The sequence below is a fragment of the Pan paniscus genome, chromosome 12, assembly GCF_029289425.2.
Source record: "Pan paniscus chromosome 12, NHGRI_mPanPan1-v2.0_pri, whole genome shotgun sequence".
Classification (NCBI taxonomy): Eukaryota; Metazoa; Chordata; class Mammalia; order Primates; family Hominidae; genus Pan; species Pan paniscus.
Genome location: NC_073261.2, coordinates 98257363 through 98278508, shown reverse-complemented (window position 1 = coordinate 98278508; position 21146 = coordinate 98257363). Strand labels below are relative to the sequence as shown.

Below are 21146 nucleotides of genomic sequence, written 5' to 3'. Positions count from 1 at the left end.
GAACGATTTCTTTTAATAATTGTGTGCTGGTTCATTTAAACTGAAAAAAAGAATTTCTTTTTTTTTTCTTTTTTTCTTTTTTCTTTTTTTTTTGAGACTAAGTCTCACTGTATCGCCTGTGCTGGAGTGCAGTGGTGTGATCTTGGCTCACTGCAATCTCCGCCTCCCAGGTTCAAGCAATTCTCATGCCTCAGCCTCCTGAGTAGCTGGGATTACAGGTGCCCACCACCACACACCCAGCTAATCTTTGTATTTTTAGTAGAGACAGGGTTTCATCATGTTAGCCAGGCTGGTCTCAAACTCCTGACCTCAAGTGATCCTCCTGCCTTGGCCTCCCAAAGTGCTGGGATTACAGGCGTGAGCCACCATGCCTGGCCTGAAAGAAGGAATTTCTGAAAGTTGTGGAAATTATTTCAGAATCAACATTGTGTCTTAGTGCTTGGATCAGTGATTATTGACTGCAGCTTCTTGTATACCTTTTGAAATACAAGATAATGGCCGATAAGCTGTAGAACTAGAGTGTTGCAGCAATTCATTTTAGTTCAGTTTCAATGTTTAATGAATAACTTATCTGTGCCCAGCAAAGAATTGGGCATAATGAAGAATATAAAAGTGTATGTTTCAGTAATACTTACAGCCCATTAATGTTGGTAAGACATTTACCCATGCCAATCAAAATTTTCTAATTTGTACTGTTGTGTGTTATCAATGATGTATAATGCAAACATGCTAATTTATTTAAATGAATTAAAATACAGAAATGTAATCATAAAGTGAAGCCCATATACCCATCATCATTAACCTAGGCAGTTGGTGGCCAGACTTTGATGAGAGAAGCCAAGTCTGCTTGGGGGTGTCACTTCTTAAGTTGCTTGAGCCCTAAGAGAAGTGTCCATTGTACTCTTGTCCTTTCAGTGCACTTGGAGGCTCCTCAGCTCTTCATATCCCAGCTTTTCCAGGAGGAGGATGTCTCATTGATTACGTTCCTCAAGTATGCCACCTGCTCACCAACAAGGTAAAAGCAAGTCCCCAACTCATCCCTCTTATGAGATTTCTTCCTCCAGTCCACCACGTACCCAAAATCATCGTGCATGCTCCATCCTTCTTGGACCGACTGCTCAGTTTCAGCCTCCATCTGACACCTGCCCTTCCTACTGTGAATTACAGTTAATCTGTTTCTCTCCCTATTTCTTTGCCCTCCTTCTTCCTTTTCTAAGGATTCTGACCTCCTTTTCCAGTCTTATCTTCATCTCTTAACTTTATGTCTGGGATTTAAGTAACGTCTTTCTTGAATTTCCTTTACCCAGTTTTTGCCAGATCTTGCACCTTCTTAAACTTTAAAGCTTTGGAACCCCATTGCTTCCCAATTATCCAGTGCATGCACGCGTGCGTGCATGTGTTTGGCAGTAGTTGGTATCCGAGTAATTGTTTAAAACTACCTTCATCCCTCTCTGCGTTTCTGTACCTTACTTTTTAATAGTCAGCCTTTGATTCTTCCCGTCATATCTGGGAGCAGTTCACCAGAGTCCTGTGCCTAGGGGTAAGATTCCCAAGTCAGCTGGTCTTTTTATTTTTTTTGAGACAGAGTCTCACTCTGTCGCCTGGGCTGGAATGTAGTGGCGCGATCTCGGCTGACCGCAACCTCCTCCCGGGTTCAAGCGATTCTCCTGCCTCAGCCTCCTGAGTAGCTGGGATTACAGACACCCGCCACCAGGCCTGGCTAATTTTTATATTTTTAGTAGAGATGAGGGTTCACCATGTTGGCCAGGCTAGTCTCAAACTCCTGACTTCAGATGATCTGCCTACCTCAGCCTCCCAAAGTGCTGGGATTACAGGCGTGAGCCACCGCGCCCAGCCAGTCAGCTGGTCTTATACTCAGTCAGATGATCTAAAGCTTCTCTTAGCTACATCAATGAGCCATTTCATTAGCAAGTAGCTGAGTCTAACGGTTATTGTTAGATATTTCCAAAAAGTGTAAGAATATACTTGTTAATGTCCAGCTAGTATATTTAGCTGAAAACTAGTGATACTGATGCACAAACAATGCTGACTCTCTTTCTTCTCCCACATGGACTGTGACTCAGTTTGTTTAGTTGCCAGAGTGCAATTTCTTTGCTCCTGTTGACTTGTTCACATTGGCTTGGAAAAATAGATCTTTTGTTTGTCTCTTTCACTCAAAAGATAGCTCACTTCTATATAGAAAATAGTTTAAAAGTACAATAATATTTCAAGAGCTTCAGTATTATTTTTCAAATGTCAGAGAAACTAAAATCTAGCAACTCCACCGTCTGTGGGCCCGGCACAGATTCCAGGCTTTAACCCTCATGCAGGGGTTGCTTCTCATCAGACCAAATCTCCCCAGCCTCTGCCCTCCTGCAAAACTGATCGGAGGACAGAATTCTTATTTACATTCTGGGGCTTTGCACTGCCTTCAAATCTGTGTCCCAGAATTATAGAGAAACATGCAAATTTGGTCTTCTAGAACGGAGAAGAAAAGCCTTTTTAAAGCTCTCCAATTGAGATTAATTTCTAGTCATACATTTTCCTCAAAAAAAAAATTATAACACTGTTTTCCCAGAAATATAAGAATCAGTCAATTTTTCTTATCTGGTTTCCTTTCATTAATTTTACTTGTCTTTTGAAATTGGTGTTCTTCTGTTTGCTACAAATGAGGACAGTATGGGCTGCTTTTAGAAACAATCTCTTCAAATGGATTTCCATAATTATATTGGAATCTATCTTTATAGCCAGTTTTGTTGTGGGTTTCTGTTAAAATGGTTTTCTGTTTTTAAAATCAAGTATACAGAACTGTTTTCATCCCCTTTTTAAACAAAGCCACTTAAGCAAACTTATCATCTGTTTTTCTTTCCTCAAAATAACATTTCTGATCCCGCATTAAGCCTGCAAAGTAAGCACTGTTTTTATAAATTGACATAAACCCCTATTATATAAATAGAATTGTTTTACATTTAAAGGGTTCAACATGGCTATCAGTACCAATTGTGTCAAGGTTATTTCAAGCACTTTATCTTGAGCTTTTGTTAGCCATGGAAACTCAGTGTGGCTATAGCCAATATAAACAATTTTGGGGGTCTCTCCTTCCCACTGTTTCTTCCAGCCATCATGAGAACATTATAAGGAATGTGTTTTCGTGTTAGAAGCTGGTGGGTAAATGACTAACTTTCAGATGCCTAGCTTAATGAGTTTGCAATTTTTTTATAGAAACTGTCATTGGGTGATAATGAGGAAATATAAAAAGGCAAAGCAAAATAAAATCTCCTATTGTAATACTCCTTATTCTGAATATCAGAATTTTAAAATGAGAGAAGTATTATTCTGCCTTTTTTAATAGGAGCTCAAGATAACCAAATAACCCCATTTGATGAGAGAAAGCTCTTTACAGAGTATGTCAGCTGATGTATGCAAAAGGAATGATGGGATTCAAAAATCATCATTTTGCAGTCCCTAATGAAATCATTGATTCAGACAAGGATCTCCAGTAAATACTAAAACCATTAGGTGAAAGGTTGATGGGAAACTAGGTTTTCCGCTGCTTCAGAGGGTATGTCCATAGACTATTCACTGTGGCAGAGGGAGCATTCCCTTCCATTGGAGGGGTCTGGCTGTTGTCACCTTAGCCAAGTGATCAGGCCCAGTATCATCTAGGAAGTTTTCTTGCCAAAAATGTTCAACCTGGACCTAATCACCCTTTAGCTCTAATTTCTAATTTATTGGAAATACAGAGAGTAAAGGAAAAAGAAAGAAAACAGAATTGAGACGTTCTACAAGACTACTAGCACAATTTGTTTTCTTTTTTCTTTTTTTTTTTTTTAAGAGATAAGATCTTGCTCTTTTAAAGAGATGAGATCGCCCAGGCTGGGGTGCAGTGATGCCTTCTAAGCTCAATGCAGCCTTGAGCTCCTGGGCTCAAGCATTCCTCCTGCCTCAGGCTCCCGAGTAGCTAGGACTATAGGTGCATATCACCATACCCAGCTAATATTTCTTTTATTTTTTGTAGAGATGAGGTCTGGCTGTGTTGCTGAGGCTGGTCTTGAATTCCTGGCCTGAAGTAATCCTCCTGCCTCAGACTCCCAAAATACTGGGATTATATGAGTGAGATTCCACATCTGGACATAGCCCAATTTATTTGAAAAATTAGTGTCATATATGTGCATGCAGGCACACACACATACACACACTCAAGGAGGTACTATTTATTATAGATTTAGAAACTTAAAAGGCATTAAAAACAAATGGCTGATCCTTAATCATACATTGTTTTTTAAAAAACATTTTGGGCCAGGCTCAGTGGCTCACACCTGTAATCCTAGGACTTTGGGAGGCTGAGGCAGGCTGATCATCTGAAGTCAGGAGTTCGAGACCAGCCTGCCCAACATGGTGAAACCTCGTCTCTACTAAAAATACAAAAATTAGCAGGGCATAGTGGCGGACTCCTATAATCCCAGCTACTTGGGAGGCTGAGGGAGGAGAATCACTTGAACCCAGGAGGTGGAGGTTGCAGTGAGCTAAGATCGCGCCATTGCACTCCAGCCTGGGCAACAAGAGCGAGACTCTGTCTCAAAAAAAAAAAAAAAAAAAAAAAAACCATTTATTTTAATTCTTTTGAATTAAAAAATAAAAATAAACATTTTGGGGACAATTAGGAAATTTTGAAAATGGACAGGGTACTAGATGAATTCAGAGACCAATTGCTAAATTTGTTGGGTACAATAATGGTATTGTGGTTATGTAGAAGAAAGTTTTATTTTTTAGAGATGCATACTGAAATATTTAAGAGTGAACTGTCATGATGTCTCTCATTTCCTTTGAAGTGTTGATTGATAGGTTGATAGATAGATGGATGGCTGGAGGAAGCAAGTAGGCACAATAGTCACAGTTGTTGAATGTAGGTAGTGGGAATACCGGTGTTCACTTTACTATTCTTTCTGCTTCTCTGAGTCTTTGAAATTTCTTATAATAAAGCATTTAAAAGCTTCCCACTCTACTTCTCAGCTTTGGGTTTCTATTCCAGGTGCAGTACGTGATTCAAGGGTATCACAAAAGAAGAGAGTATATTGCTGCTTTTCTCAGTCACTTTGGCACGTAAGTTCTGCCCTGTTTGAACGATATACCGGTGATGCCCTCGCTTGCTGATGACCTCAACATGGGGGCTTGATTAAGAAAATAGCACTTAGTTCTTACACATGATACCTTTTTTTTTTTTGAGACAGTCTCGCTCTGTCACCCAGGCTGGAGTGTAATGACATGATCTTGGCTCACTGCAACCTCCACTTCCCGAGTTCAAGCGATTCTCCTGCCTCAGTCTCCTGAGTAGCTGGGATTATAGGCATGGGCCACCACACCCAGCAAATTTTTGTATTTTTAGTAGAGACGGGGTTTCACCATGTTGTCCAGGCTGGTCTCAAACTCCTGACCTTGTGATCCGCCCACCTTGGCCTCCCAAAGTGCTGGGATTACAGGTGTGAGCCACCACACCCAGCCCCACATGATACCTTTTTAATGCCACTTTGATCCTTTTTGGTATGCTGTTTATACCAAAGCTCCCAGGATCCCTTTTTTTTTTTTTTTCGGTACTCTTTGGCAAATAGTAGAATCAAATATCTTCCCTAGAGCAGCAGCCTGGACAGCCCTGAACTCAACAGTAGTAATGGTGGTAACGGTCACTTTTTGTAGAACTCTCTACAATTTGCATAGCACTTTTCATCTCCATGCCCTCACAGTAGCCATGGGGTGAACCAGGCAGGCATCACCGACACATTTTGTTGAAGAAGCTCTGAAATTGTGGTAAGTTCAGTAACCCAATGGAAGTCGCGCCCCTAGAAGAAGTGGAGCCAGGGCAGGAACCCCATTTCCCCAGCACTCAGGTCTCCTGCTAGGACTCTACTGCCAACAGTGCCACACAGATCCGGGCAGGAAATCCAGCATTCGATGCAAAAGCGGTGGCTCGCACTTGAGGTTAGGAGTTGAAAGCAAGCACCGATAGGGGAGAGGGAAGCCTGTGACACCATGGGTGCCTCTGGCTGCTCCATCCCTGTGCCTTTGCCCTTTCCTTCTGGCTGCCTGTGGCTGTGCTGCCCTGCAGCCCTGTTTCCTTAAGTAAGTCAGAGGCCTGATCAAGCTTCTTCTCAGGCTTTGCTCAGTGAGACAGGGAATGCATTTTCCTCACGATCTTTAGAAGATAGAACATTCTACCCATTGTCGTTAACGAGGCACTAAGGATTTTAGAGGTCTGATGATAGCCCACCTTATTCCACAGAAGGCTTATAAATATATAAATATATCTAGTAATACAAAATTAAAATTTTAAATAAGGAAATTAGGAATAGGGAGAGAAGATGAAACCAAGAAAATGATTTGTCACCCTCTGGGATATAATTTTCAAACCATGGCACAATTATAAGAAAATTTCTGACTCCTCAAACCAATTTTAAGACATTTTTCTTATTCCCATAATGGAATTTTTCATTTCTCCGAAATAGAAGTGTCAATAACCAAACAGTATGACTGCCTCTCACATGAGTCTTTAATACTTAAGATTTTTTTCAGCTTTGTGAACATTTTGAGAAAGTATTTTTGATACAAATAGTGGTTAATAAATAATACCTTTGATCTTCTTATTTTTAAGTAAGATTATCTTTAGTATATATAATTAAACATGAAGAAGCTAGCACAGTGGCCTCCAAAATGTAGTACACACACCCCAGAAGTTACACAGCTCACTCTATTGAAGTATAAGAAATATATGAAAATTACATTGACATTTGCTTTCAAGTCTCACTTTTTTAATGTACTTTTTTGTGTACATTTTATTATGCATGTAGTACAGTAGTATACTAAAAAGGACTATATACTTGTCTTTGCCTATGGGATGCAGGATCTGAAAAGTATTGATATCAGCACTATAACATTATTGGGCTAATTATAAATTCATAGAGAGGCCAGGCACAGTGGCTCACACTTGTAATCCCAGCACTTTGGGAGGCCGAGGCGGGCGGATCATGAGGTCAGGAGTTCGAGACCAGCCTGACCAACACAGTGAAACCCCATCTCTACTAAAAATACAAAAATTAGCTGGGCGTGGTGGTGGGTGCCTGTAATCCCAGCTACTTGGGAGGCTGAGGCAGGAGAATCCCTTGAACCCAGGAGGCGGAGGTTGCAGTGAACCGAGATCATGCCACTATACTCTAGCCTGGGTGACAGAGCTAGACTCCATCTCAAAAAAATTTAAAAATTAAAAAAAAATTAGCCGGGCATAGTGGCAGGTGTCTGTAATCCCAGCTATTCGGAAGGCTGAGGCAGGAGAATTGCCTGAACCTAGGAGGCAGAGGTTGCAGTGAGCCAAGATCGCACCACTGCACTCCAGCCTGGGCAATAGGGTGAGACTCTGTCTCAAAAAAAAAAAATAAATAAATTCATAGAAATATAAACTAAAGAATTGTCGACTTAAGATCTGAATGATATACCAACCATTTTTTAGCAGATCACTTACCCTTCAGTATCTTAGTTCTTTTACCTTTATAAGGGGTATAACTGTTCCTTCCAACTTAAACTGGGCAGGCATCAATATCAATGGTCTGATTGGCCTGGTTTGGTCAGGGATAAGGCATCTCTAAGGACATCAGAGTCCTCCTTGTATGGATGAGAAAGAAAATTATATCTGTCCTTAGTGTGGTTAGTATTGTCACATTATGGCGACATCCTCCAGGCGCTCAGCTCTTGAGGGAAATGGATGAGTTGAGGCTACAGAATTGCGCCTTGGCCCATTCAGAGGTCAGGGGATGTTTTCTTTTGACACATGAAATATGCATCTCCCTTCCTGGACCCAGCATCCACCCATCTAATGTTGCTACTTTGCCTTAAGCCCAGTGGGAAGGACAGGGGAACACAGTGAAAGGGGACACAGTTGTCTGGTGTGATTGCCCTAACCCAGCTCAAGAAGAAAAGTAATATATAATACTAAATTTAGTAATACTGTCATTGCATATTACTATGTAGTGCCCAGTGAAAGTCAGACTTAACAATCACTGTACAGGTAGTATGCTGATATTTGGCATTATAGTGTCATTGCTGACTTGATTTCTTAATATGTCCTTCTACTCATAATTAATCTAATAACTCACATTTGTATAGTATTTTATGATTTATCTTATTTGTTTTTTACAACCCTGTAATGAATTTTGCAAATATTTTTATACTTGTTTTGCAGGTAAGGAAACTGAGGCTGCAAAGGTTAAGTGATTTGCCTGAGGTCATAGTAGATAGTCAATGGCAAAGCTGTGACTTAAACCTAGATACTGTCATTCCAAACCCGAGGCCCTTCCTGCATTAATCCTCACTTGCCTTAAACCCATCTCAGAGTCAATAACCCTGACTTCACGAATATATTCTTTACTTGGTTTTATTGCTTTTATACCTTATTTTTATGAGGGTTTTTTTTGTTTGTGTGTGTATGTTTTTATTACTTAGAGGTGTCGTGGAATATGATGCAGAAGGCTTTACAAAACTCACTCTGCTGCTGATGTGGAAAGATTTTTGTTTTCTTGTACACAGTGAGTATACTTTTGCTGTCAGCATGTCAGCATACATTTTTAAATGTCCTAAACCACATGTAATAATCAGTACTAGAACCTTTTCTGTCCTGTCTCGGTTCTTTTTACTGTAGCGTATATATATATTTATTGTGGGATATTAAAGAGAAAATATCTCTAGGCCAGTTGTTCTCAACCACTGGAGCAATTTTGCACCTCAGGGGACGTTTGGCAATGCCTGGAGACATTTTTGATTGTTATGACTGAGGGCGTGGGGATTTGCTACTGGCGTCTAATGGGTAGAGGTCAGTGATGCAGCTAAACATCCTACAATGCACAGGACAGCCCCTCACACACACACACACACAAAATTATTGAATGCAAAATGTCAGTATTGCCAAGCTAGAGAAACCTTACCCTAAACAGATTCTGTTTCTAATTATCTTTCCAGTATCAGGCCTCAAGACTTTTGGGATTATTGGAAACATACCTGCTGTGATCATTTGGTTATCATCCTTATTCAATGAAAAGTCTACAACTTTGATAAAATGTAATACATAACTTAAAGATGGGGTAATGTTTTCATGTATCCCCAACATCATTTCTTCATGTTCTTCTGCGTAGTAGGCATACTTAATGGTGGTTGTCACATATTAATCCATCAGTCTGTAAACATCGACCCAGCTTTCTCTTGATAGATAATTTAGAGTCTTTTTATTTCCTGATTATGTAAGAACCAGTGACCCATGGAGTCAGGTTCAAGTTGCAAGTCAACTGAGACCTTCATTCTGTAGTAATTTGGTACGTACAATGTTCAGTCTTCAGGCCAAGGCAAAGGAGCCAACTTTCCCAGCTTGAGTTAGAGAAAAGCAGTGGGTTTGAATTGACTTCACTCAAACCCATGGCTTTTAGAACTTACCCTATGCCTTAATAAACTACTGCAGGAGGAATAACTTTGGCTGTATTTAGCCAAGGCATCAGACAGTATAAAGATACTGACTTTAAGGGATTTTTCTTCTGCAGAAGATTTACCTTCTTCGTTATGATTTGCTTTGGTTAAAATAGTTCTTAAGTTCATTTTTCTATCTGATTACACACCAATAGATAGTAAGGGAAGAAACCAAAAAAACATCCATAGTGGCAGAAAGAAGAAAACGTCTAAGTAAAACCTTATCATGGTAAAATTCATATAGAGATGATCGAGCGCAGGCCACAGTTTTAAGGAGATGGGCCTCTCTGCCTTGAGGTGTTGCCCAACAATCACCACTTTTCAAGGTGTCAGGCACCTTGTCACCATCATAACCTACAGTGTAGGGCCAGGTAAGGAGGAAGCCCCACAATCAAGGCCTCCTGGCAATCTCCTCTTTGCTCACTGTCTTCGATGGCCCTACTAATCTGAGCCTAACACTGGTACTGCAGCCACCACTTTTGATTCTGACCTTATATATCCTTGCTTTGGTTTGGCATTCTGTGGCTTAATTCCTTTGTGAAATCTCACTTCCTATTTGCTGTATTCACTTTACCTTACGACCTTGGTCCCAGTGATTCTTTCTCTAACCTGATGACCCAGCGGCAGATCTTGATTGCTTCCTTAATTTATTCATATCTCTTGTGACTTGGGAAGGTTGTCTGGTGTGATTATCCTAACCCAGCTCAAGAGGGACCTGGGCCTTACCTCAAATGATGGTGGTGACGGTCTCGTGCCTCCTGAGTGGCTGTGGACAACTCCATCACAGCAGGACAATTGCAGACACTAAGATGAATGCTTCAAGCAGTTCCTTCATCTCCAAGTGACATAATAGCCTGTCTTTTTTCCTGAATCTTTAGTCTCCTAGCCATGGTTCTACTTTCTGTTGATGTCAGATCATATCAGAATAAGGGGAAAAATATATTTCATGGCATTGCTGAATTATAACCTACGTTTTCCACATGCAACTCAAAGATGACTATCCTGGTGGTTGCTAGCAAGAAGAAATTGTCACTTGCAATGATGGTCAGAGATAAAAGAACATTCACCTCTCAGCTCCTGCCAACTCGTTTGTCAGTACATTCAGTAATGTAGCTATTGCTGTTGCTTTTGAAGGTTTATTCCCCACAGAATATTTTCTCCTTGGTACCATGTGTTCAGTATTTCTTACAGCTCCTTCTCCGCCTTTCTATCTTAGCTTTTCCAAATCAGACATGCAGAATTGAGTCCCAAAGTCATCTTTTCATTTCATTTTGAATTACCTTCTTCAGAAACATAGAACCCCCAGGCACTCATTAGAACAGCTACCCGGGACCTTGGGAGTTGTTTAATTGACTTTTTCCAGTGTTTCCTGGAGCTCTTATTCCTGTACTCCCCCGGCTGTTTGGTCCCTGTCTCTTAGCATCACTGCCACACTCTTGGCTCTTCTGGCAGATAAGACCCTGCCTGTGAATCAAAGGACTTTGATGCTGTTTCCTGCTCCCTCACTAACTCACAGCCTGTCTTTAAATAAATTATTTTCACCCATTTCCTTTTTTCTTATCTAAAATATAGGACTTGCTACCTCAGAGTGAAGCTTGGTTAGATAATGTGTTTTACTTAGTCATGCAGTTAAGCATCTGACACTTACCTTCCTTTGGAAGCATCTGCTGGCTTGGTTACAATGCCCAAGGGACCACTTGTTCCTTTTTCTCCCTTCCATGAAGATGGGGAGGGGAATATGAGGTGGCAGAGACTTAACAAAAACATTGCAGTGAATTATTCTGCGATCTCAAGAGGTGAAAAGGAGGAAGGAAGTGCCTGGAAATAGAGCCATTCCCCTGTGGCTGCCTCTACTACTTCATGGAGGTTGAAGACCTAGCAGGACATGAAATAGCATCTCTATTCTCCCCTTCCTCCCTATTCTCCCCGGGCCCAGGATAATTGCTATTGATAGGACAGCTCCTGGCAATAATTATGTGCATTTTGGATGCTAGAGGAAAGAGGCACTCTTCTTGAGACAGACAGCTCTGACCTCAGACTTTGCCAGACTTTGAAAAAGCAGATTGCCCTAAGGAAAAGCATTGCACAGATTCTGGGATCTCTCAGGAGGTACTGCAACATCCTGGCATTCTGGCAGTTCCAGGAGTGGGGACTGTGGCCATGATTGTGGCCATGGAGCATTTCCATCCACTTATTCCTTCCTTACATCATTCATTTTCAGCATGTCTCAAATCTTGGAACTGTAGCAGAATCAGAAACTTACTCCCATCCAGAAACTATTTTTAGGAAACTTTCCTGGCCATCATCTAAGAATTATTCATAGCAGTTGTATAGGCAGTTCCATATTTGCCAAATTATGCTTACCTCTGGAGGTAGATGTTACCTTTAAGCTAGTAGCTTTTGTTTATTTTCTTTCTTTTCTTTTTTTTTGAGACGGAGTTTTGCTCTTGTTGCCCAGGTTGGAGTGGAATGACGGGATCTTGGCTCACTGCAACCTCTGCCTCCCAGGTTCAAGCAATTCTCCTGCCTCAGCCTCTCGAGTAGCTGGGATTACAGGCATGCGCCACCATGCCTGGCTAATTTTGTAATTTTAGTAGAAACGGGGTTTCTCCATGTTGGTCAGGCTGGTCTCAAACTCCCGACCTCAGGTGATCCACCTGCCTCAGCTTCCCAAAGTGCTGGGATTACAGGCGTGAGCCACCGCTCCTGGTCCACTAGTAGCTTTTCAGAATGCAGCGTGGCAAGAGAACCAGATAGCAAGGCGAAGTAACAGAACAAAAAAAATCCTCTGGGGAAAAGCTACATGCTTTTTTCATGGGTCCCAGTCAACTGCACTGTAAGTAGACACACAAGGAGGCAGCTGTCTACAGGAGCAGAGTTGCTGCTTAGAAGGGGAGACAATTGAGTATTGAGATCTGTGACTGTATGACAAGCTGTCTTTTTCCATTACCTATAAATCTTTGGTAAATGACCCTTTGAGTCATTCAGCCTGGACTGTAGGCCTTTTCTCCCTGGTAAAATTCCTGTTAGACCAAATCTGACCACTTTTTTCTCTTGTTTTCCTCTACCTCCAACTTAACTGAGTTCTGAGTTTACTAAGAACCTACTGCATGCTCAGTACTATGCGAGGTATTAGGGGATGTAAGTATATAACTCAGAGTTGACCTTAAGATACTTACAGTAACATAGCACAGAAATTGGAAAACTACAGCCTGTGGGCCAAATCCCGTGTCAGCCTGTTTTTATAGGGCCCTTGAGCTAAGTATAGCTTTTTGTTTGTTTGTTTGCTTGTTGTTTTTTTTTTTGAAACAGTGTCTCACTCTGTTGCCCAGGCTGGAATGCGGTAGTGTGATCTTGGCTCACTGCAGCCTCCGCCACCTGAGTTCAAGCGATTCTTCTGCCTCAGCCTCCCGAGTAGCTGGGACTACAGGCATGTGCCAGCATGCCCGGCTAATTTTTGTATTTTTAGTAGAGACCAGGTTTCACCACGTTACCCAGGCTGATCTTGAACTCCTGGCCTCAAGCAATCCACCCACCTAGGCCTCCGAAAGTGCTGGGATTATAGGTGTGAGCCACTGCACCCTGCCCTAAGGGTAGCTTTTATATTTTAAAAGGATTGTTAGAAAACACAAAGAAGCAGAAGAATATGCAGCAGAGACAGTATATGGTTTGCAAGGCCTAAAGTATTTGACCCTTCACAGAAGTTTGCCAACTTCTTGTCTAGTTGATGAGAAAAAAGATTAGGTCAAGGTGAAGTACAATGGTATGCATTTTTAAAACAAATATTTTATGACTTGTCTACTTTATGCAAGACACAGTTATATGAGAGAGCCTCATATGTTATATGTCTTGGTCTCGGGGAGGTCTTCTTTCTCTCTCTCCAGACTGGAGTGCAGTGGTGCAATCATGGCTCACTGTAGCCTCAACTTCCTGGGCTCAGGTGATCCTCCCACCTTAGCCTCCCAAGTAGCTGGAACTATACATAAGCGCCACCATGCCCAGCTAATTTTATATAGGGACGAGGTTTTGCTGTTTCCCAGGCTGGTCTCAAAACACCTCAGGCTCAAGGGATCCACCTGCCTCAGCCTCCCAAAATGTTGGGATTACAGGCATGAGCCTCCACACCCAGCTTCTTTTCTTTCTTAATGAAGTCTAATGACAAAAACAGACAATAAAGACATAAACTTAACACATATATACATTCAAAAGGTGACAAATAGCGTGATGGAACAAAGTAAAAGGCTATGAATAGAGAATAAGAAGGAGATGCTGTGAGGAAGATGAGGAAGATGCTGTGAGGAGATGCTGTGAGGTCTTCCCTATGCTTCTATAGGGAAGACCTCCTATAGAAGGTGACATTTCCGCTGAGACCTTAGCAGTGATTCAGACAGCCAAGGAAGGCAATTCCAGGGAAGGCAGTCCCTGTGCAAAAGCCCTGAGCCCTGAGGCAGCAAAGAGCTCTGCTGAAGCAGGCGTGGCTGGAGCACAGTAAGTAAGGGGAAGGGCATTTGTTGAACTTTTTTTTTTTTTTTTTTTAGCTATCTAATATTGAGTTACTTTCTTAGTGGTTTATTCTAGAGATTACAATATGCATCTTTAACATAATTGCCTTAAGAATAATAATGCCTTCATTCTGGTAAAATATAGCAACATTGCTCCTTGTCCTCCCGCTTATTTGTTCTATTGTCATATATATTACATGTATATATGTTATAATATAAACACAACAATATAGCTTTTTCTGTCATTACTATAAACAATCATATATATTTTTTCTTTTTTGTTTGTTTGTTTGTTTGTTTTGTTTTTGAGACGGGGTCTCACTCTGTCGCCCAGGCTGGAGTGCAGTGGCACAATCTCAGCTCACAGCAACCTCTGCCTCCCAGGTTCAAGCAATTCTCCTGCCTCAGCCTCCCGAGTAGCTAGGATTACAGGCATGTGCCACCACTCCCGGCCAATTTTTTGTGTTTTTAGTAGAGACAAGGTTTTGCCGTGTTAGCCAGGATGGTCTTGATCTCCTGACGTCGTGATCTACCCGCCATGGCTTCCCAAAGTGCTAGGATTACAGGCGTGAGCCACCACGCCCAGCCACAGTCTTACATTTTTAAAAGAGAAAAAAAGTTATCTTTGGATTTTGCCCTGCACATTATTTCCAGTGTATCTTTGCAAGACTTTGATTGCTGTGTTCCTCCATTTCAGAGCTGTAGGATTGGGGCCGGGGTGGCAGTGTTTATTCAGTCTAATGAATGATAAGGTTCTTACTCTGATGTTTTTCTTTATTTTAAATGACTAATGTTCACACAGATGTCTTAGTATTATTCTTTCTGTATTTGTCTTTAACTATCTGTTTGTTCATTTGTTCATTCATTGGTTTTCAGTTGACATTAAGTAAAAGGAAAGCAATTATTTTGTTTTTCAGAGAACACAGTTTCTGGTAAGACTTTTTTTTTTTTAAGCCAGAGGAAATCAACAACTTCAGACTAATTCTGGTAGTCATTTAAATAATTCTTTCCTTATAGGCCTGTAATCAAGGCCAATAAATTAGAAATCAGGACAGCTTTTGAAATTTTAAGTAAAAATCAGAAGCTTCTGTTTATTGCTACAAATGCTTCTGCCGAGCTCTGATTTTGTCAGGCTCTCCAATTCCTAGTATAACCAAGGAAATTATTTGCATTGATGTCGCACTGTCACCTCACCACTAAAACACAAAGCTGTCGTAGTAGCAGCCACTCAGTTCCTGAGCTAAGCGAGGTAGACTTTCATCTCCCCTCTGTAGAAACATTGTTTCGTCGTAGAATATTTAGCACTCAACAAACAAGATGGCTACTACATAAATCGGTAAAACCAAAACTGTGATGTTGCTCAAAACCTGCTTACTTTTTTGGATACAGATCACATCTTTATATAAAGGAATATATTTGAAAAGCAAATCAGAATCAGTAAAATAATTAAAATTAAGAACCACAATGCTATGTGTTAGAATTTGTTTCAAGCCAAATCTATAGAAAGTGTAATATTATTTTAGAATTACCATGTTTACCTCATATCAGACATAAAGATTCTTAGTTTAATTTTATCATTTCTAGTATTAATAACTATCAGGCTAGGTGCAGTGGCTCACACCTGTAATCCCAGCACTTGGGAAGGCCAAGGTGGGTAGATCACCTGAGGTCAGGAGTTCGAGATCAGCCGAAACATGGTGAAACCCTGTCTTTACTAAAAAATACAAAAATTAGCCAAGTGTGGTGGCACCTGTAATCTCAGCTTCTTGGGAGAGGCTGAGATAGGAGAATCACTTGAACCTGGGAGGTGGAGGTTGCAGTGAGCCGAGAACGTGCCATTGCACTCCACCCTGGGCAAGAGGAGTGAAACTCCATCTCAAAAAAAAAAAAGCAAAAAAACTATCAAAGCAACAGGAATGAAAATTAATTATCAACAAAATATCAAACCAGTCAGTTCTCTAATATTGTTCCGAATGATAAAAGAATATGGAAAAAGATAAAAGAAAATTTACTAAATTCCTTTTTGCTTTAATTATGAGAACTACTGAGTCCTTTAGATACTTTTACATTTTGGTTAATTTTTATACTGAGACTTCCTTGAAAGTGGTTAGCTCTACTAGGCAAAGTGGTTTTCATCTTTTGATTATACACACAAGCACACCCTTCGCCCGGTTTACAGTTCAGAGAGCTCCAGTCCTTCAGCAACCACTGTCACTATTTTGACTCAAATTGAAACTTCTGTTTCATCTTTAGAGTTTACTTCCAGAAAGCCTGTTTTGTAATTTCTGACACTAGTTTGAGAACTTACTGGATTAATCTTCACTGGGAATATTGTCTTCATTATAATACCTTAGAATTACATGACCCCTTTTTAGTGACCTTAAAGGATTTCTTTTAAGGAAGAAGGTTGTAAATCACTTGCACAATCATGCAATGAATTTTTCCCCTGTACCCTCTTATATACTTTGTATGAATCTTTTCAGTTGTAATTATTGGATTAAGTAATTGCTAAAGCAAGTGTTTCTGATCGAAGAAAGGTCTTGAAAAATTAGCAATTTTGACTTCTCAGTGATTTTTGACATGCTATCAAATTAACAACTGTAACTCAAGAAGTCATCTTACCCAGTGAAAGAAAGGAAGCTGTTTACAGAGTAACTCTTATGTTATTGATGTAGTTCAGTATAACCTTTTCTTAGAATTAATATTAAAGTACTGTTGACATTGGTGAAGCATGGGCATTATTATGTTTTGGTGCAGAGCTTCTGCTGTTGTTGAAAATAATAGCAATAACAGTTCACAGGTATGGAGTGAAGGCCGAGTGCGGTGGCTCATGCCCATAATCCTAGCACTTTGGGTGGCCAAAGTGGATGGATCACCTGAGGTCAGGAGTTTAAGACTTGGCCAACATGGTGAAACCCTGCCTCTACTAAAAAAAAAAGAAAATTAGCCAGGTGTGGTGGCATGTGCCTGTAATCCCAGCTACTCAGGAGGCTGAGGCATGAGAATTGCTTGAACCCAGGAAGTGGAGGTTGCAGTGAGCCAAGATGGCACCACTGCACTCAGGCCTGTGTGACAGAGCAAGACTTTGTCTCAAAAAAAAAAAAAAAAAGTATGGAGTGTATACCATGCTCTAGACACTGTTCTCAGTACTTTGTGTATGTTATGTTATTTAATCTGCAGAACATCTTTCTGAGGTTAATTACCAGAATAACCCATTTTACAAATAACAAAACTGGCACAGCAAGATTAAATGACAGAGCTAGTGTTTAAATCCGGGAACAGACTCTAGATCCCATGTGCTAAACTACATTACTATACTGTTTCAGATAATTGTTTGACAGTATCCCCAGGTATGTGTGATAAATTTCAAAAGCCTTTAGAGCTTCACAGAAACCCTGTAAGCCCCAAGAACAAGAGCAGAGGGTCAATGTCTGCAGCCATGCACAGGTCGGAGAGATATGGAGACTATCTCATCTCTCAGGAACGGAGTGGATGTCTCAGCAAAGACATTACTGTTCTGAAGGCAACGGGGCATTAAGCTGGAGTTGTTCCTCAGTGGAGGTGACAGGTTGTTCACTTATAATCCCCTGTCCTGTGGCACAAACTACTGGCTCAAGGTAGGGATTCACTTTTGGCCATTGAAAGAACAAAACTAAGCAGCTTATTAAGGAATGAAAGAGCTACTGATTACCAAAAACATGATTTAACCTGTTTAGACATAGTCAGTTATAATGGTTATAATGGTTTGTCATACAAAGTTCATGTTAACCTACAAGGTCAAATGCCTCCTGAGAAAGAGGTGATTTAGATGTGGGAGTAGCCCAGGTTCTAAGACGGTTGGAGGAGTAGGAACGGTGGCAAACTGCACACTCCTTTCTATCCTCTTCATTGTTGATCTTGGCTCATTCCAGCCCTGCTGCCCAGGTTCAAGCAATTCTCCTGCCTCAGCCTCCCAAGTAGCTGGGACTACAGACATGTGCCACCATGACCAAATAATTTTTGTATTTTTTGTAGATACGGTGTTTCACCATTTTGGCCAGGCTGGTCTCGAACTCCTGACCTCTGGTGATCCTCCCGCCTCAATCTCCCAAAGTGCTGGGATTACAGGCATGAGCCACCACGCCCACGCCCAGCCCATTGTTGTTTTTTTTAACTGAATAAATCCAGACATTTCTGTGGGTTGGATCTGTCCTGAGAACCTATTAATTAAAAAAAAAAAAATTATTGTAGAAATTTCAAGCAAACGTGAAAGTAGAAAGAAAAATATAGTGAACCGCTATCACCCATATCGCAGTTTGAATACCTTGTTTCTTCTATCCTGCCTCCTTTTTAATTTCCTGAATATTTTGATGCAAGGGAAATGTTGTTTTACCTATAAATACCTCACTATGTATCTCTAACAGATAAGGACTTTTTTTCAATTTTTTTTTTTTTTTTTTTGACACAGGGTCTTGCTCTGTAGACCAGGCCAACGTGCAGTAGAGTGATCATCTAGCTCATTGCAGCCTCAAACTCCTGGACTCAAGGGACCCTCCCACCTCAGCCTCCAGAATAGCTGGGACTATAGACACACACCACCATGCCAGCTAATTTTTAAAAAATTTTTCCATAGAGACAGAGTCTCACTATGTTGCCCAGGCTGGTCTCAAACTTCTGGCCTCTAGTGAACCTCCCACCTCAGCTTCCCAAAGTCCTGGGATTACAGGCATGAGCCACTGCACCCAGCCCAGATAAGGATTTTTTTTAAAAGATATATTGACGATAGTATTATGACATCTAATTAATTAATATCACCTAATATCCAGTTTGTGTTCAGATTTCCCCATTTGTCTCAAACATGGGTTTTTTTAGCACTTGCTTTGTTCAAATCAGGATCCGAACAAGTAAGAATCCGTGAATCTTGAAAGCCTAAGAAAATAGGAGAAAAAGTGCTTTTAGTTATTTCATTTAGAATCTGAGCCATTCCATCTTTTTTTTTAGATGGAGTCTCGCTTTGTTGCCCAGGCTGGAGTGCAGTGATGCAATCTCAGCTCACTGCAACTTCAGCCTTCCGGGTTCAAGCGATTCTCCTGACTCAGCCTCCCAAGTAGCTGGGATTACAGACGTGCACCGTCATGCCCGGCTAATTTTTGTATTTTTAGCAGAGATGGGGTTTCACCATGTTGGCCAAGCTGGTCTTGAACTCCTGACCTCAAGTGATCCGCCCACCTTGGCCTGCCAAAGTGCTGGGATTACAGGCATAAGCCACAGCGCCCAGCTGCCATCCAGTCTTAATGCTAGTTTTTAATAGAATTCTTAGCACTAGAATGAACAGTTAGAGGCCATCTAACTTAGAAGTTTTTGTTTGTTTGTTTGTTTGTTTTTATATTTTTGAGACATGGTCTTACTCGCTCACCCAGGCTGGAGTGTAGTGGTGTGATCTTGGCTCACTGCAGCCTCAGCCTCCCAGGCCCAAGTAATCCTCCCACCTCAGCCTCCAGAGTAGCTGGCATTACAGGTGTACACCACCACACTCAGCTAATTTTTGTATTTTTTGTGGAGACAGAGTTTCACCATGTTCCCCAGGCTGGTCTTAAATTTCTGAGCTGAAGTGATCCACCTACCTTAGCCTCCCAAAGTGCTGAGATTACAGGTGTGTGCCACCACGCCTGGCCTAGCTCAGAAGTTTTTAACAGGTTTTTTTTTTGTGTGCCAAAGATTCCTTTGGTGAATTCCATGGATCCATTCTGTAGAACAGTGTATTTTGCGTAAAATAAAATATACTGTGCTAAAAAGGAAACTGATTATGTGGAACCTGTTATCAAATCTTTAAAGTTATGATATAGAGGTGTATCTATAATCAGATATATCATTTCTTTAGCAGATACATAGCTTCTTTGTTAACACATTAAATAATAATATCCAGTAGCATATCTAATAACCACCATAATTTTGAAATAGTGATAAATGTAAATAATATTTTGAGATATGGGCAACACTTACAATTTGATATAAAAATACCTGTGATTTCTATTAGTACCAAAGTTATTACTGCTAAAGCCACTGCAGATTGTTGCCTATATTCATAATAGAAGGAAATGCTAAATTTCAGTTAAAGGTTGTAAAAACAAAGATACACATTTATGTAAAGAAAATGCGTAAAGATACACATTTTCCCATCCAAATTCCCAGATGCCCTGAATCCAAGGACGCTTTCAGGGGCAATGAGGAGAGATGCATGGACCTCAGATTGAGAATCTCTGAAAACTCTTATCATTTACTGAGGTATTGGCTGAGTACCTGGCCCAAGGTCATGCATGATATTAGTGGAAGAATAGGACTAGAAACGAAGTTTCTTAAAATTCAATTAAGTATTTTTCATATGTTTGGATGGCTCACTTCTTTTTTTTTTTTTTTTTTTTTTGAGATGGAGTCTCGCTCTGTCACCCAGGCTGGAGTGCAATGGCACGAACTCAGCTCACTGCAGCCTCTGTCTCCTGGGCTCAAGCGATTCTCCTGCCTCAGCCTCCCAAATAGCTGGGATTACAGGCGCGCAGCAACACACCTGGCTAATTTTTGTATTTTTGGTAGAGATGGGGTTTCACCATGTTGGTCAGGCTGGTCTGGAAATCCTGACCTCAGGTGATCCACCCACCTCGGCCTCCCAAAGTGCTGGAATTACAGGCATGAGACACCACGCCCGGCCTGGACAGGTAAGTACTTTACAGCAATACATGTCCAGTATTGTACTGTTGGCATCTCAGTACTGGCCTGATGTTTAGCATAAGGAAAATAACAGAAAATAATGCCCTGATTCGAGGTTTAATGACTTTTCCATTTGCATATTGTATACTCACCAACTGCACAGATTCAACTTTCATGAGTTCATAGAGTACATTTTCCCATCTTTTTTGAGGTATAATTTACATATGGTAAAATTCACCATTTTAAGTGAACACTTAAATTTTGGCAACCACATGCAGGCATAGATCTAGCCCCACCATCAAGACAAATAACATTTTCTATTATGTTAAAAAGTGTCCTTGTAAGCCTTTGCAGTTGCTCTCCTCCCCTGAGTTCCAGCCCCAGGTAGCCACCGACCACTTTCTGTTTCTCTAGTTGATTCTGTTTTGTTTTCGATTTCTTTTACTTAGCATAACGTTTTTG

The 21146-nt window shown here is 40.8% G+C and overlaps 1 protein-coding gene across 10 annotated transcripts in view; it reads left to right on the top strand.

Moving 5' to 3' along the window:
* The window catches only part of BABAM2 (BRISC and BRCA1 A complex member 2), a 453662-nt gene that overhangs the window by 350694 nt on the left and 81822 nt on the right, over nt 1–21146 (top strand). For all 10 annotated transcript variants that reach the window (XM_057301324.1, XM_063594645.1, XM_003827124.5 and 7 more), the window contains 3 exons: nt 916–1015; nt 5033–5103; nt 8488–8570. In XM_057301324.1, coding sequence (XP_057157307.1) covers nt 916–1015; nt 5033–5103; nt 8488–8570 — 254 coding nt within the window. The remainder of the gene's footprint in view (nt 1–915; nt 1016–5032; nt 5104–8487; nt 8571–21146) is intronic.